General features: G+C 34.7%; 1 protein-coding gene across 1 annotated transcript; it reads right to left on the reverse strand.

Moving 5' to 3' along the window:
* Positions 1-309: 309 nt before the first annotated feature.
* On the reverse strand, positions 310-16148 carry TRIM23 (tripartite motif containing 23). Its single transcript, XM_014060951.2, has 11 exons — positions 15960-16148; positions 14544-14706; positions 14112-14233; positions 13057-13335; positions 11843-12025; positions 10896-11111; positions 8471-8605; positions 7012-7141; positions 6816-6926; positions 5709-5833; positions 310-4943 (listed from the first exon to the last, which is right to left on the reverse strand). Exons 1-11 carry the CDS (start codon positions 16050-16052, stop codon positions 4764-4766), a joined length of 1737 nt encoding a protein of 578 aa, XP_013916426.1. The 5' UTR covers positions 16053-16148; the 3' UTR covers positions 310-4763.
* Between the last annotated feature and the right edge of the window lie 353 nt (positions 16149-16501).

Here is a 16501-nt window from a genome sequence, read left to right on the forward strand (position 1 = left end):
AGTATTGGAAAATTAAGTAATGTTCCTTTTGAATCAAGGACTTTCTGATTACTTCAGGCACTCATCCATAAAATTTTCTTAGCTTTCTATAGAAAGGGTTGCCATTGTCTTTTTCTGAGATTTTTTAAAATTTCAATTTCAAGTCTATAGGGACATATTAGTGATTATCATTTTGATAAATGCCACAGTCAGCTTAATATATGATGGGTTTTTTAACCTGCTCTAAAAGAATTCACCAAGTATTATTTAAACCACAGAGAGAAATAGAGAGACTCAATTTCTGTCAAGAATAAGCTTCAAAGAAGAAAGTTTGGATGAAATAACTTTATTACTACATTCACTATCACAACTGTTAAATATTTATTTTTGTGAGCTATTTTACATGTATTACAGGTGCAGAAGATGGATATTTTTATGCAATAACTCCTCTTCCTTTGACCTATTCCTGTTAGTAATTAGAAAATAACTCATGGCATAAAGTTATAAGCTACTGTGTAACTGGGTATCGTTGCATATGGTATCATTTTATAAATGATACTATATGATACCTTTCTTTAGCATTGTTGAACACTGCATTTAATCAAAATTCTACTGTATCATTTTTTTACAAATCTATCTTTAATCAAATACAGCCCACTCTTAAAACAGTTTATATGAAGCTCTTAAAAATTCTTTGGAGCTAAAACAATTTTAAAAACTTGCACTCATTAGTACACTAAAGAAAATTAAAGGTCAATGATGTATGAAGCAAGTTTTTAATTTCTGCTTGAACAAGTTATATACAATACAAACAAGAAGAGCTAATTTTGGTAAAACTTGAATTCAGACAACTATAATAGTTATATTCACAGTAGCTTTTGTGACTTTCAGTTAAATAATACTTTTATACAAGTACACTATATTTGCAGCAGAGCTCAATTTTGTCAATATTAACCAACAAGTATTTCTGCACATTCTCCTAAAATCAACACCTTCAGAGTTTTACATGAAGCAAGCAACAGCATTTAAAACCAATGATAAAACAATTTACAGTCAGCCTTTTGAACTGCTATATATCAAGTGGTATCATGCAGCCTAATAGCATTAAAATGAAATAAAAGCAAGGCATACAGTAGCAGAAGTCTGACCAGTAAAATATAGTAAAACCTTTCAAATTACTTCACAGACACAGGCTTTGCACCTACAACCTAGCTCTTAAACACATCTAAACTTGCAGTGTATTTTGACAGGAGTTGAAGCAGGTAAGAAATGTTTGTGGCAAATAATCGCTACTTTTATAGTATTTAGATATCTATAGCCAATTATTTTAATACATTAAAGGTTTCCATTAATGCATAAATGCTACAGAATGCTGAAACATGCCTGTCATCCAAACATATCCCCAAAGAGAGGGAACCAATGGCAAATATTTTATCTCAAATAGGTAGCATTTTTTAAACTTTTAAGACAATTATATGCAGCATTACTTACTACTTCAACACAGTAGTTATGAAAAAAAACAATGGCTACAATTTAAAAGTTCTTTCACTGACCTTGTTTCAGAAATGATTATGTTTTAAAGATGAACTGATATTTCACTAAGCTGATAAAACTATGATCCCGAAAGTTATTTATGATTAAGCTCCAACGAACAACACAACACACAAACATATGCTTGTGCTGTGTAACATGATTCAAGCACTTCAATTATATTTTGAAGAGGCAGACACACTTTGTGCCAATAGTATTAATTGGAAAGTATTAACAGGGAAGTAAGAGAAAGAAACAGCACAGAGTCAAGACTAGGTTGTAAATGACTGCAACTACCTTACTTACAGTCTACAGACTTTGGAATACCATTCAACAAGGATCTTATGATTGGGTATCCAAATTCTGGACTGATGCTTCACTGCAGCCCATGCACTACTGAAGCAAGTAGCAAAGTCTCAAGTCAATCACAGTAGAGAGAAGTAACAATGTCTCCTTTTGCAATCTGAATGAACTTCATGCATGGCAGCAGGTTCTGACCTTTTTATGTATTCAATGAGTAGGCCAAGAAGGAACTCTTAGTTTCATCTTCCCTAGGGTTCTGATTCTGGCAACCTATCAATACTGCTAATTGTTTTCCCTAGTTCTGCCACATACTTCCAATAATCAATGGAGCTTCTGGACTCCTCAGCAACTCCATTTTTAAAGAGATAAACTGGTCTTTTATTGGTCATTTATTATTGATGATGGTTTAGATATTTGCTATCTAAATCCTGATTTAATTGTCACTGAACTTTTGGTGAACTATTGCTTTAGTAAGAAACATTTTATTAAGGAAATTCTTGCTTCTTAAGATAGCTATAGCTTCACCGTTTGTAGTCTTAAAACACAGAACCACTGACTAGCACTCAGTCAGAATTCTGAATCTGAACATTTACTTATGTATAAACTTCTCTTTCAAGTTACTCTATTAAGCAAACTTTACCTTAAAATTTAGTGCATGTCAAAATGAATGAATTCAAGTATTAGCATGAAATTATTAACCATGGTAAAGCATGACCCTTAGAATGTGTATTACTTGATAAAACATAGTCAAAGAATTAAACAATATTAAACATCAAAATTACCAATTCATAGAACTTTCTCCATCAATAAGCCAACTAATATCAAGAGGGAAAATGAAAGATTATCTTTATAGAATCATAGTAAAAAAAATTAAAAGCAAATCTTAGTTCAAATTAAAGTAGAAACAAATGTGCAGTCTGTGGCAGTAGGGAGATAGTGTGTTTCCATGTCTCTCATACATATGTATGTATGTATGTATGTATGTATGTATATATACACACACACACATACATACATATATGAATGAAAACCAAAGGATCTTCAACTTTCCAACATCTCCTCATAAAACAGATTTTGAATAATTAAATATTAAACAGATTAGAATGAACTGTAAAGCCTAACAATCCCCAAATTCTGATAAGCATTAAGATGACAAGGAAATGAGAAGGGATTCTGACATGCAATCTCAACTAAAAAAATGCTAAGATGCTAAGACAATGGCACAGTGTCTTTTAAAGAAAGTCTGATTTCCATGTACCAATTTAAGCAAAGACTGGTAGTTGTAAATTCTGAAACATTTGTTACATAATTCGAAATCGTATCTGCCACATATCTAACTGGTAGCTTTTCTGTAAGGCAGTGCTGTTTTTACTCCCAACAACATCCCAACTAAGATAAGTATAGTAGAAGACAAACAATCTGTGGATAGGGGCTTTTCATGAATTTTTATTACAAGAAATTTAAGAGACAGCAATCTGTCAAAGATGTAAAAACCCAACCCCTACAGAGAATTTTGGTAAAAAATAATGTGAAGAGAGAAAGAAACAAGAAAGGCATGTAGCAGAAGCAGTCTACATAAAATTGAAAAAGCAAATAAAACAGTCAGGACACTTTTTATCTAAGCTGAAACTATTTGGATGGGCTGGTACATTTCCCACAATTCACAGTGAGAATGTGTAACTTTGACATCTTTGTAAATAATTAAGTTGAGAAATGCTGCTCTTATCATTTTAATATTCAAGAGACTGCCTTCATTTTCCTCTCCATTTTTATTAGAATGCATTTTTTTCTGGGCAAAAATTTCCTGCCCTTTCTAGAGTTGAACAAATGGTTTGTTGAATCTTCCATGTTTGCTACAACCTGCACTATTAATTTTTAAACTTCTCATCTCAACTACATTAGTGGAGGTCCTATTTCACTACTGTTATTTATTTCTGCATTTTCAAGGCTGCTCATAATTTATCGAAAGCACACCAGTAACAAGTAATGTGTGCAAGAAAAATTAACCACAATTAAATAGGCTATATGATTTCAACAAGTTAAAAAATCATCATGTGCAATTAAAGCACACAATATATTTATGAACGGGTCAGAGTAACTTCAAATCTGTCAGATATTATACTTAATCCTTTCTTAACTCTGAATGGATGGAATATTTGTACATTAGAAATTTCTAAATGTATCTAAAAATTAGCATGTGTTAATGCAATTTTAGGCAGCCTCAATATATACTTTGTAAGCCACATTTGCAAAATAACAGTAATAAGTCTTTGATCAGCACAACAGTTTTTCCAAGATACAGACCAAAAAAATCCTATGTTTATAGGAAATTTTACCTAGATGATATGTGCAAAAATGTATAATTATTTAATATCAGAGAAGAGTTTCCTCAAAAGCAGCATCCAAATTGAGTAAAATAAGAATAAAAGAAATACATAAAAGCAATAGTAAGTCTATAGCACAAGTGGAAAACTGTTATTAGTATACTTGTATAGATATGGGCTTGAATTTTAAGAGCAAGAGCTATTAACCAAAACCAAGCATTTGTTCAATCAGTTCCTGCTTCGCTTTAATATATAGTAAACTATGTTGGTAATGTGAAATAATGGTTATACATGCACCCAAGTCTGCGAGAGCAAGTGAATGCAGCAAGGCCATCACTGAAAGAAGTAGAATTAAATAGATGCTAAGTCCTGAGAGAAGGATGTTTAATAGGGAAGGCTGAAGATCCTCAGTTCAAATTTCTTTAAAAGAAATTAAGGCACCTTTCCCACAAATACATTAGATCACTCTATTTGGTTACTGTAATTTACACAAGTTATACCTACACTGTGCTTCAGTCTAGCATTCCAACAAAATGTTTTTAAGGATTAACAGGTTTAGATGAAGTTCGTATCTGATCATATCAATTCACATAAATAAACAACTAATCTTTATGCTTACTGGCTCTCTTAAGCCACATCCAGTACACCTGCAGCTACCAGGTGCCTTGAAAGCCAATCCAGTCCTTCGTAAAGTCCCATGCCACTTCGGGCATCACAACCTTGAATGTACCAGCTACGACCGCAGCAAAGTTTGTGGAGATTCAGTAATTCTGTGATTTCTTCTACTGAAAGTGCCCCTGGCACATCCTGTAAAGAGAGGTAATAGTTTAAAAGTAAATGTTCTCATTTAAGAATAGGGTGGGGTTTTGTTTTAAACAGTTTGAACATGTAGCACAATAGGGTGGGGAAACACATTTAGGACACTGAGGGGAAGAGAAAAGACAGATCACAACTTTTATTATAAAAATATTGTTACACATTGCATATAGTAAGAAATGCTTCATCCATCCAACCTCTGGGAAGAGAGATAGCAACACCATATATCATTGAAATTGTTTCTGTAACGGCATTCAAATTATGTAATATATATATCAAGATTCTTCCTAAGGGAAGAATCTTTCCAATCAACTTTCAACTAAGGATCCTGCTTTAAGTTCCAACCATTTGAAGAAATAAGTTGAAGAAATAAATTCAACACAAGAAACCAGACACATAACTACAAAGTGGTAGGCCAAAAATACCTAGTGTTAGAAAGCAAAATTTAACTAATTACGGGCTAACAGGTTCATACCAGCCTTTAGTGGGGTTTATTGATAATGTAACAAGTTAACACAAAGAGCATTTTGGAGGATTGACTTGGTATTGGGTGAATGGACATAGGAAAAAAGATTATTATTTTTAATAGAATAATCTAATATTTATTTTTATTTTGATTGATTGATTGATGTGTTCTTAAGGATTGTCATTTAAATTACAACAGTTTTTGATTTATTCTGTGTTTTCTCCTATTTTATACTGCCAAAATGAAAACAATGGAAATGAAACAGAAACAAACACAATGGGCTATATTACCTGCTTGTTGGCAAAGATCAGTAACAAAGCATCACGCAGCTCCTTCTCTGTTAATAGTTTGGCAAGTTCACTGTGTGCCTCACTGACTCTGTCTCTATGGCTGCTATCAATGACAAAGACCACAGCTACAGAAAAGAACAATTATGCAATTATATATGTTATGAACTTGTTTCTTCCTACTAACATTTTATTTTTTTAGGTCAGGAGGAGGATTAAATTTTAAATTCAATTTGAAAGCTAGGACTTAGTACAAATGTCCAAATTGCCATCTACTTGAAGCAGACTCATATATTTACACACACAAAAAATGCAGCCTCCTATGCGGCACCAGAAATCTTTGAAGAGCAAAATAGCTTTCAGGGTTAGGCAGAAGTAAACTTTATTAATTGGAGAACCAGCAACTGGAATGCAAGGAAATGGTTTTAATGACCTGCTTATCCAATCGAACAAAATTTGCTCCAAATAAGATAGCACTAAGAAGAGGAGGAAATAAAATCAGTGAAAATATCTATATTTTCCTGTTCTACTATGTGTGTGGCAATAGTAGAGACAGGAAGCTCTGCAGTTCAGCCATGAGAAGAATCTTTGGAGGCCCCTCTGGTATGTCCTAAATTATTAGGGTTTGGACTCTAGAAAAAAGTCTTTAAGTGATTGCATGTAGGTTCTCCAACTTTATGAAATCAAATCACTTTGCCAACAAATGAAAGTCTCTCTTACTTCCTCACTGAAAAGTAAGTGAAAACCCTTCCTTCTGAAGAGTTTTTAGTGTCTTTAGTGTATCATCTTTCTTAATTTTTGTTCTTGTTGCTGAATTGTCTTTTATGTTTCTACTTTTTAGAGAAATGCTTTTACTGTTATTTGCTGTGAGTTGCATAGATTTCTGTCAAGGATATGTGGGATTTAATTTTTAAAAAGTAATTAAACAACAATCCCATTATCATTTAAACTTTTGCAAATCCCCAGAAATCGTAAACAAATAAATATAAACATTATCTACATTTTAAATATTTATACTTTGAAGTTAAATGAATTTCAATGGGACTACCAAAACCTTTGGATGAGAGATAAAATTTTGAGTAATTAAGTCACAAAGTATTGTATTCTTACCTTGTGTATTGAGGTAATAATGTTTCCATAAAGGCCTCAGTTTGTGTTTGCCACCTACATCCCAAATAGTAAATTTCAGGTTTTTATATTCTACTGTCTCAACATTAAAACCTAAGGGAGTGAAAGAACTTTAATTATACATTCCTAACAAAACATATTCAAGAAAGTCACAATTTTTAAAATCTCTGTTACTTACCTATAGTTGGAATGGGTTGCATGAACTCATCTTGTTTTAGTTTAAATAAAATAGTAGTTTTGCCTGCTCCATCTAATCCAAGGGTCACCACTCTAATCTCCATTTTTGGTCCAATGTGTACTCTGTTGTCCTGTATTAGAGAAAAAAAGAGGATTACTCATTTTTGAAGCTAACATTCAAAGGCATTCTTACATGCCAGCCAAATATCTTATCCCTTTTGTTATAGAAATCAGGAATTGAGGATTGAGAAAATAATTTATCTTGTCAACATCCTAGGCCTTAACAACTTGATGTTTCATAAGCAACATTGACCATTATTTTACAAATCTGAAGTTTTGGAAATACACTGAAATGTGGTGCCCATACTGTGGTAGACAGGAACAAATTTTAAAATAACTGCACTAATCATCTTGGTTAGAGATGCCTGGATGGTCTCTTGTGACGAGCCGAAGGACAGAGAATGGAAGTAGTGATCTTCCTCCCATATTTGGGCATACCGGGGGTTGTAAAATCTAAATAGATACCTTTCACCCTGGCTGGCTGATAAGGAGTCGAGCTCTGTGGCTCAATGGTTAACACATCTGCCTTAGAGGCAATACAGCACAGGCTCGATTCCCAGTAAGGGTATGGCTAGCTGATGACAGCTAAATAGCTTGAAATAGATCTATACTAGTCTCCCTTTATTTATTTATCAGCACAAATATAACATAATAAAACTATGCATATAGTTATTCATGAATATGCATTTGTTAAGTAGAGGATAGAGTGCAACTTTCTTAAAACCTACTCAAGTGTGAAATTTTGCATGCACCTATACCAAGGGAGAAGTAACTGGGCATTTATGTGTATGATCTTGACTACAATTGCCTTTTCCTTCAGTGCTGTCCTGAAGAATTATCCAGCTACTACTACCAAGTTTTTCATCCAAAAGGCCATCTATCTTGAATTTGTAACATATGATGTTACAAAGTTGATTTGTAAAAAATGATTAATGTTGACAATTCCATGTTGGATATATTACAACACTGGAAATCAAACTAATGTTTTGCTTTCCTGGCAATAGTTTAAATAGATAGATCAATGCCTATTGAAGTTCATGAATATACCCACTGTCAGGCCTATACAAATGAAAAGCTGTGCAGTTTTTCATTAGCAGATAGCAGTTCAACCAAATACAGCTTGAGAACTACTTGGCTCATGGAGGGCAATAGTCAATACATTCTTTGTTCCATCTGGTATAGAACATAAACAGAAGGAATGAATGGAACTTAACGTTCCAGGTTCCATTTTTAGCTACAGATCATGAACCAAATTAACCTTTTAATTGTAGTTTTCATCTCATCCCAAATAGATTCTTGTACCATACAGCAGACTATTTCAAAGTTGCCTAAGTTGTTAGTAGGCGAAGAATACAAACTCATGTTCTGAATCTTTAACCTAGAGATTAAAAGAACTATACCTTTGTAAAAGTAACTGGAATGCTAGCATCAAGTTGAATGTGGTCTGCAAGTTCTGTAAACTGTTGTTGTTGTTTCTGCAATGTTTCTAAAAGCCTTGTAATCTCTTGTTTAGCCAAAACAACTCTACAGTCATCCTAAAAAGGGAAGCTAAATTTAGTGTAATAAGCACAGAATCATCTAAATATTAGCGTTCTCAACATATAACACAATGGAAAATTGCTCCAAGATGGGGGAATTCACAGCCCTTGCACAGTACCTATTTTTGGCCCGCAGGCCCTCAAATCATTTTGCCAACATTTGGCAATAGAATGGTTGAATTTCAGTTGCATTCCTATCACAACCCCACCTAAAATAAGTGGAAAACTCATTTTTGCTCATTATGGTAAGGAGATGATGGTGAAGGAGAAGGAAAAAATAATTAGAACAGGTGGTATACAATACAATTAAATGATATATTCAATAAAACTGCAAATTAGGATATTAATCAGTAAAAAAGAAACCCTCAACCAACAGGAACAACAATAAAAATGCAACCTAGCTGACTTAATAACAACCACAATTACATTTCAAAAGTCCTACAAAAGAATTCTGACTTCATAGCCTTACATAAAATTTCCAAGTTAAATGCTGATCAAATCTCTGGTGGGATGGTATCGCACAAGATACCTCCACAGAAAAACATGTCTTTTGGGCCCATAATAGTCTTACTTCCCACGTTCTGGTAACTAAGCATCTTAGAGCCAAGATGTGTGTAAAACAAATCAGGTTTCTTGAGAGAGGTGAACAACTGGAAACCAAACCACATAGTCCTTGAAAGTCCACTTTGAATTCTTCCTATAAACCTATCACAGATCTATGCAGCAGTCACAATTAGTATTAAAATTAGTATTAAAAGTATTAAATGGCTGCAGTGGCTCTCACCGACTTGGGCCGGCTGCTGCACTTTGCATTGACTGCAGTTTCAGAATAGTTATTCAAATGTTCCTTAAAAAGAGCATTGCAGTAATCTTCTGTTGTGATCATGAGATGTGAATCACAATCAACAGGTGATCAGATGGCCTTTGGAAGACGGACTCTCAATTGTGGAAATATTGTCCATCTCTGAACATACAATCCCTCCCCAAACATTTAATTTTATGGCTTAATATAACATGGAACCTATACTACATAGAAGGAGAGATATGTCATGATTTGCAGCAACAGATTACTGATATGCATTATTTGTCAACATCTGAATCAGACTTTTCTTTGTGGCCACTTTATCAAAAAGACTTTCAAGCAACACTAAATTTTTGAAATTGTTTTTCTTATAATATATGTAGTTCTTCCTCCCTTCTTTCCATATATCACCAAAGTTATATAACTCACAACTATATTTATTAATTTTGAGATTATATTTGATTGTTTAATGCTGTTGTATAATATACATTTTTTCTGATGGATTAGATTACTGTAACAAAGTAAAAAAAAGATCTGTATGCCACTCCAAAACTAGTTAAGAAAAGCACATTAAAAAATGGAACTTCAATGTAGCAGATTTAGATTTGCAACAGAAATAAATACTACTATTTCATAATACATTAATATAAAGACAGTATATTGTTCAATTTTTTTTCTCTTAAAGATCAGAGCAGCACTCTACTAGAAACAAGAAAACAAGTTATATTTTATTCAGTTGAAAGAATACAAGCAAATTGCTCATCAATACTCAAAATGTTTTTAAATTAATTTCTAAAAAGTTAAACAGAAGACCAAGCCAGTCAATTTTAGTTTACTTCTTTTATATATTTTTGGACACAATGATATTTAAATTTTATTGAATAATTACATGTTTTAATAATCAAGTTTAATATCCTTCATAAACACTTTCACCCGTGGGAATCCACAAAGAGGCAAATGGCATAATGTGTGTAATGAGGTCATCACACAAATACCACAACCTATGTATTTGCATCCAACATCACTGTAATATACTACAGATACCGAAGCTTATACCTCGAAGTCAGGTCTAATATATTTTCTTAGATATTTATATCACTTTTCAGAAGTGGGGTCTCAAACATTTTAATAAAAAATAAACCATGAATAAAACTCAAGGTTTAATTTGAATTTGACCTCAACCAGTTACTTATGACATTTTTGGTTCCTTTGGCATTTTTGTTATTTTTTTGGCCCACTGCTATTTATGAAATCAGTATTTTCAGTAAAGCCACATTATAATTCAGCAACAGAATCTGCAACAAAATGAATGTAATTTGTCCAATATTTATGAGAATTGGCATTACAAGATATAGATAGCTAGATAATACATACATACATACATACATACATACATACATACATACACACACACACACACACACACACACACACACACACACATCTGTCCCAATATTGATTTTGGTTATAGTATTGATTCCCTACCTGCTGTAAAGTCTTTTCACAGTGAAGACATGCTGTTGAAACTTGTGATAACAGGATAGTCATATCTTCTTGCTGTTGCCTAAGCCAGATCAATTTCTCTCGCACATGTGCATCTACCACACTAAGTGCCATTTCTTCTTGGCGGCAAAGAGTCTCGTGAAGGTCAGAAAAATAGGCTCTGATACATGACCGAGCATTCTCTGCAGTGCCTGGAATCTGAAGTGAGATTATAAAATCAAACAAAGAGGCTGCAGGGGCATTACAATTATACTAAAGCAGTTTTTTGTCATGAATGGTACTTCTCTCTAGTGTACGCTCAACCATATACAGTATCACTTGCTACAGAGGGTATTCATTTTTAATATGTGACAATCATGAATTATTTGGAGGGAAGAATAAAAGACTAAGAGCAGCAGGTTTTTAGTATTAATGTATAAAAAAATCAAAATGCATGGCTTTCAGATTTCACAATGTATTATATCTCCAATGTTAAAAATGCTGAAACATTAGAGCACAAAGTGAAATAAAAAAAACCAAAAAATTAGTTTTCTCCCATTAATTTGCACAAAAAGGTTTTTTTAAAGTTTGTTTAAAGAAATGAATGAAAATCCCTTTGAATGTGCCTTTGCCCTAGTTTTAAAGGAGTTCTCTGCTTTCCAAGTGTTTTTTCATTATGTTTTTAAATTTTCCATAATCAATTAGCTCCTTAATGCTCTTGACATCTGTTTTATCCTACAGATAAAAGTTCCTGTAAGAACTTTATCAACTTTTTGGGTGTCTGCCATAGTTGGTGCTAAATTTATTTACTGAGAGGGGGCACAAAAAAGTTCATAAATCATGTAACTACTGTAGCATGTGACAAAGTACTTCCAAAAGTAATTTAAAATTAGAAAATGAATTTATAATAAAGATTATGCATAAATTGAAGAAACTACAAAATTGCTTACATGTTCTGTATGGGTCATTCCTATACCATCTTCGAAGAGCTGTTCTCCTCCCTCTATTTGTTGTACAATTCCATCTAGTTTCCGAGAATAATCTGAGATTTCTTCTGTGAAAGTTCTTATACAATGAGCCATATCTAAAATGGAAGCGCGGATCTGATTTGCTTCTGGTTCCAAAATACTGTGCTAAAGGAAAAACAAACAAACAAAGCAATGAACATCCTTTCCTGAACTTCTTCTGATCTGCATTCCATTTGTCATCCATTATCAATTGGAAACAAAATGTTGGACATTCTGCTTACAAAAACATAGAATGCAACAGATATGGGAAAGCATATTTTCCAAATTCTTTAACAGAATTAGCTTTGACAGCATCAGGAGTCTGTATATTTTGTTTAGTGATATTCTGTATTTGAGTGTTTTTGTTCTTCCCTTGGGTTGAACGTTTTGGGATATATGGACACAATGTGAAGCACAGGAGGAGCTGCATATGGTCCACTTTAGACCATGAAGGACAAATAGAGAGAGAGGGCTTAGAATGGAACAGTCAGAGACATTTCAAGCTGCCACCCAACTGGGTTTCCTGAATGACTGCATTGGAAAAATGCACACCAAATTTGGTCCCATTTTATTAAGTTTTTGGAGTGTGATCCTATCAACAGACAGAAAGTCTCTTTCATAATAATAAAAAGGGAGATGGTAAATTTAAAGAATAAATCTACTTTTCTAAAAGTTTTGATTTTGATTGAAGCTTTTAAAAAGACTATTTTATTCAGATTGGTTGATTCTAAAATATTACAGAGAGTAACAAGATAAGCACTGTATACAAACAGCATTTCCAATAAAATTAAAAACACTCATGCATAGACATCCTACCATATTACTGCAGAGAAGCAATTTTAAAGTGATGTTACTGGAATGCATATACATATTACCTACTCAGTCAGTCATGTATTAAGAGCCATGGTGGCCCAGTGGTTAGAGTGCAGTACTTCAGGCTACTTTTGCTGTCTGCTGGCTACAAGCAGTTCAGCAGTTAGATTCTCATTGGCTCAAGGTTGACTCAGCCTTCCATCCTTCTGAGGTCGGTAAAATGAGGACCCAGATTGTTGGGGACAATATGCTGACTCTGAAAGCTGCTTAAAGCACTGTGAAGTGGTTTATAAGTCTAAGTGCTATTGCTATTAACACAGATGAAAATAAAGAATGAAACCTACTTTATGACCCTGGTGTTTTCCGTATTCTTTGCAAACACAACACATAAGAGGACTGGCCTGACAACCTTCTTCCAAACATACAAATTCAATGGCATGCACTTGGTGCTGAGAACACATCGTCTTTTCATGTGGCTTATCAGCAAGGGGCACACGTCTGTGTTTTGCTAGTGTCTTTGTAGAATGTGTAAGGTGGGAACAGTCTGTACACAGGTGAGTAGCACAAACAGTGCAGTACACAGAAGCCAGATGAGTATCATCTTCATCACATCGGATAATGCACTAAAAATAAAGAAAAGAACAGCTTTTTTTAAAAAAAGAAAATAATCGAAATATTTATATCTTTCATTTTTTGAGACAAACTCCTACAAATATAGTTAAGCCAGTCTAGGTTAAAAAAAAATCAAAAACTTTCTTAAAGATCTGTACCAGATTATGTAGAGAGATGCAGAGAGAAAGAAACTGAGAGGCCATTACTAAAAAAAATCCTGTCCTTTATTCTCACCAATCTAGCTGTTCTAACAACCAAATAAGAGTAAAGCAGTGGCCCTCAACTTTTTGGGCACCAGGGACTGGTCCATGGAGAGAGCTTTTTCTGCAGACTGGAGGGGGCGTGGTTACATGTGCTGCCTGCATCCTGGGGATGGGGCTTCACTTGTTTGCACGGCCCAATTTCTGGCATGCCGCAGCCCGATACCAATCCCCAACCCCAGGGATTAGGGATCCCTGGAGTAGAGCACCTGATATAAATTTTTTAAAAAATGGACAGGATTGCCTTTAGAAAATGTGGCTCAAAAGCCATTTATCCAATTAAAACAGGGTAACGAACTTGTGATTGTCCAAATTTTGCTGAACTACAATTCTCAGAATTTCTGGCCACTGGTGGCGCTGGGTAGGGCTGCTAGAGTAATAACTAAGGAACATGTGGAGAGCCACTTGTTTCAATCCTATTCAAAGGTGCTTTGAAGTATTTTCAAATCATTCTGGGAATGAAATTAGAAGCAAAAATGGTTGAATGTGAATGTGACAATCAAATAAATAAAATGAATTATTATTACCTCTCCGGATAGGCCAATAGTTTCTTCAATTGTTCCACACGGACCACCTAATCCATTCTGCAATCGCTCCAGGAGTTCCAACAAAGCAAAGTTTTTTTTCAATCCCCATACACCAGAATCACCTATTTGGGTAAAAAAGGTAGAAATTTAGCATCTTGGGATTCTTACTAAAACTTTGATTCATTCTGAGGCAAAAAATGAAGTTCCTTGGATTTTTATTAATTCAGTTTAGCACATGCAATACAGGTAATCCTCATCTTACAATTGATTTCACAGGTACTTGGATCAACAGCTGGCTTTTATGGCTAATATATACATACACATATATACATGAATATATATAATCTGAATAAAATAATTGAGTTCAACTTACTCTTCTACTTACTGAACAGCAAAATCTTAACCATGTATCAAGGTTTAAAAATACCATACCTAGTTCAGTAACTTGTCGATCAAAAGGACACCGAACTGCTCTACCATGGAGAGGAAGTCGAGTAAGACAGTCATGACAGACAGTATGACCACATAAAAGAAGTCTGGGAACTTTGTCTCCTTGCAATGAAAATACATCTTCACAGACTCCACATTCCAAAACCTATAATTAACAGAAGAGAATTGGACATAACTAAATGGAAAGAAAAAAAGTTCAATTTTGAATGATTAAGGCTATCTATGTGGCTTAAACTGAGGCAATTAAGAGTGGAAAATGAAGACATCACCAATTTCCTTAGTTTATTTAGAAGATATAATTCATTCTCAACCTGCAACATTTATTCTGTACACCAATCAGTCTGCGTGATAGTTTACACCTCACGTCCTAGAGTACATCAGATAGTGCCTTGATCAGCAGATTTGGTTCAAATGTTTTCTTAATAACCTTACATTGAGAATCCATATGTCTTTTCAGAGGCAAGTTTACATGGGACTTACTCCCAGCTAAGAGAGTTATATAGGATGGGCAATTACTAGTCTCAGTTCACTTTTCCTTTAACCCAAAAGAACATCCTAAGAGACCTCTTTTTTAAAAAGAGAGAGATAAATCTACTGCCTTCTGGAGTGGAATAATATCTAGGTTTTAATTACTGCTATTGTATAAAGAGAAAAACCTCAATTTACTAAGGAGATTTCCTCTCTTCATATATTCATAGTTCCAATTACTTGACACTATATTTACATTTGTGAGGGGAAAGACTTTTTCAAGAATTACATGCCAAGAATAATTCAATCTGAAAAGGGCTGATTGTATTACTGTCTCCATCAACTACATTTTCCTGAAGTGTTTCACTCATTTAAATTGTATCCAATACATCATCCTGAAAGGAGAGTATCTCATCCCTGGCGGCAAGAATACTCATCCTTTTTCCTTATTCAATCTATGAAGAAAATATGAAGAACTGAGGAAGCTTCTTAGATGAGAAGCAACATGTCTTCTTCTTTAAGGAAAAATAATAATCCTGTTATTTTGAAAAAAAGCACCTTTGAGACAACCATGATCTGGATGGTTGAGAATCTCCATAGACATATGAGGAAAATATAAATATAAAAAAATATGTGTGTGGGATTCTATTACTTTCAAGCACTCGTTTTATCAAGATGGGAGAAAGAAAGGGAATTCATCTGAGTTGATGGTATAAGGCGGGGCGTTACAACTACCCCCTTTTGCTTCAACACCGCCTGCGAGAATCTAGCCAGAAAAATTCCAGTGATTCTCGAGGGATGCTGCTAAGAGAGAGAGAGAGAAAGAGAAGCGCCAGCGGGGTAAAAGGACGGATCCTCTCGGTTTTCCCTCGCTCGATCCCTGCAGAAGGCAAAACCAAGGACCCGCCCTCTCAGGTTCACTGTCCTCACCTTCACAACAGGCCCCGCCGGATTCCGGCTGTGCCTGTTCCCGGCATCCATCCCAGCGCCAGACCCGATTTTGTTTACACTTAGCGTTGCCATCTTGGACGAGGAAGGAGAACGCCCGAGAGAAAGTGGACTCCACTAGGGACCTACAGCGGAGGCCCCCCTGGAGACGGAGGAGGGGGAGGAATGCGCGGAAAACGTCACTAAAGAGAGCCGGAGGCAGGCCTACTATAGAGACGTTTAAAAAAGGCGTTTAACTTGGACCTATGGGCTTCTTACCACCACGCATGTCTGTTTCTTTTCACGCCGCTACAGAACGCCATAATAAAGAAAAAGGTCAAGGTTCGCCGGAACTACAACTACCAGAATGCAGTGTTTTGACAAAGCGCGTTGCTCTCGGTAGCAGCAATAATAATAATAATAATAAATCGAATCTACGGAAGGCGAACCGCGCGACGTATCGCAAGACTCATTGGGAATTGTAGTTTCGGAAGAAACTACGGTAGTGGTCTGTCTTCCGCGAAACGCTATTGACTGAAAATTAG

This window comes from Thamnophis sirtalis, unplaced genomic scaffold, assembly GCF_051295495.1.
Source record: "Thamnophis sirtalis isolate CommonGarterSnake01/CBP01778 unplaced genomic scaffold, rThaSir2_p1.2 scaffold_5, whole genome shotgun sequence".
NCBI classification, from domain to species: domain Eukaryota; kingdom Metazoa; phylum Chordata; class Lepidosauria; order Squamata; family Natricidae; genus Thamnophis; species Thamnophis sirtalis.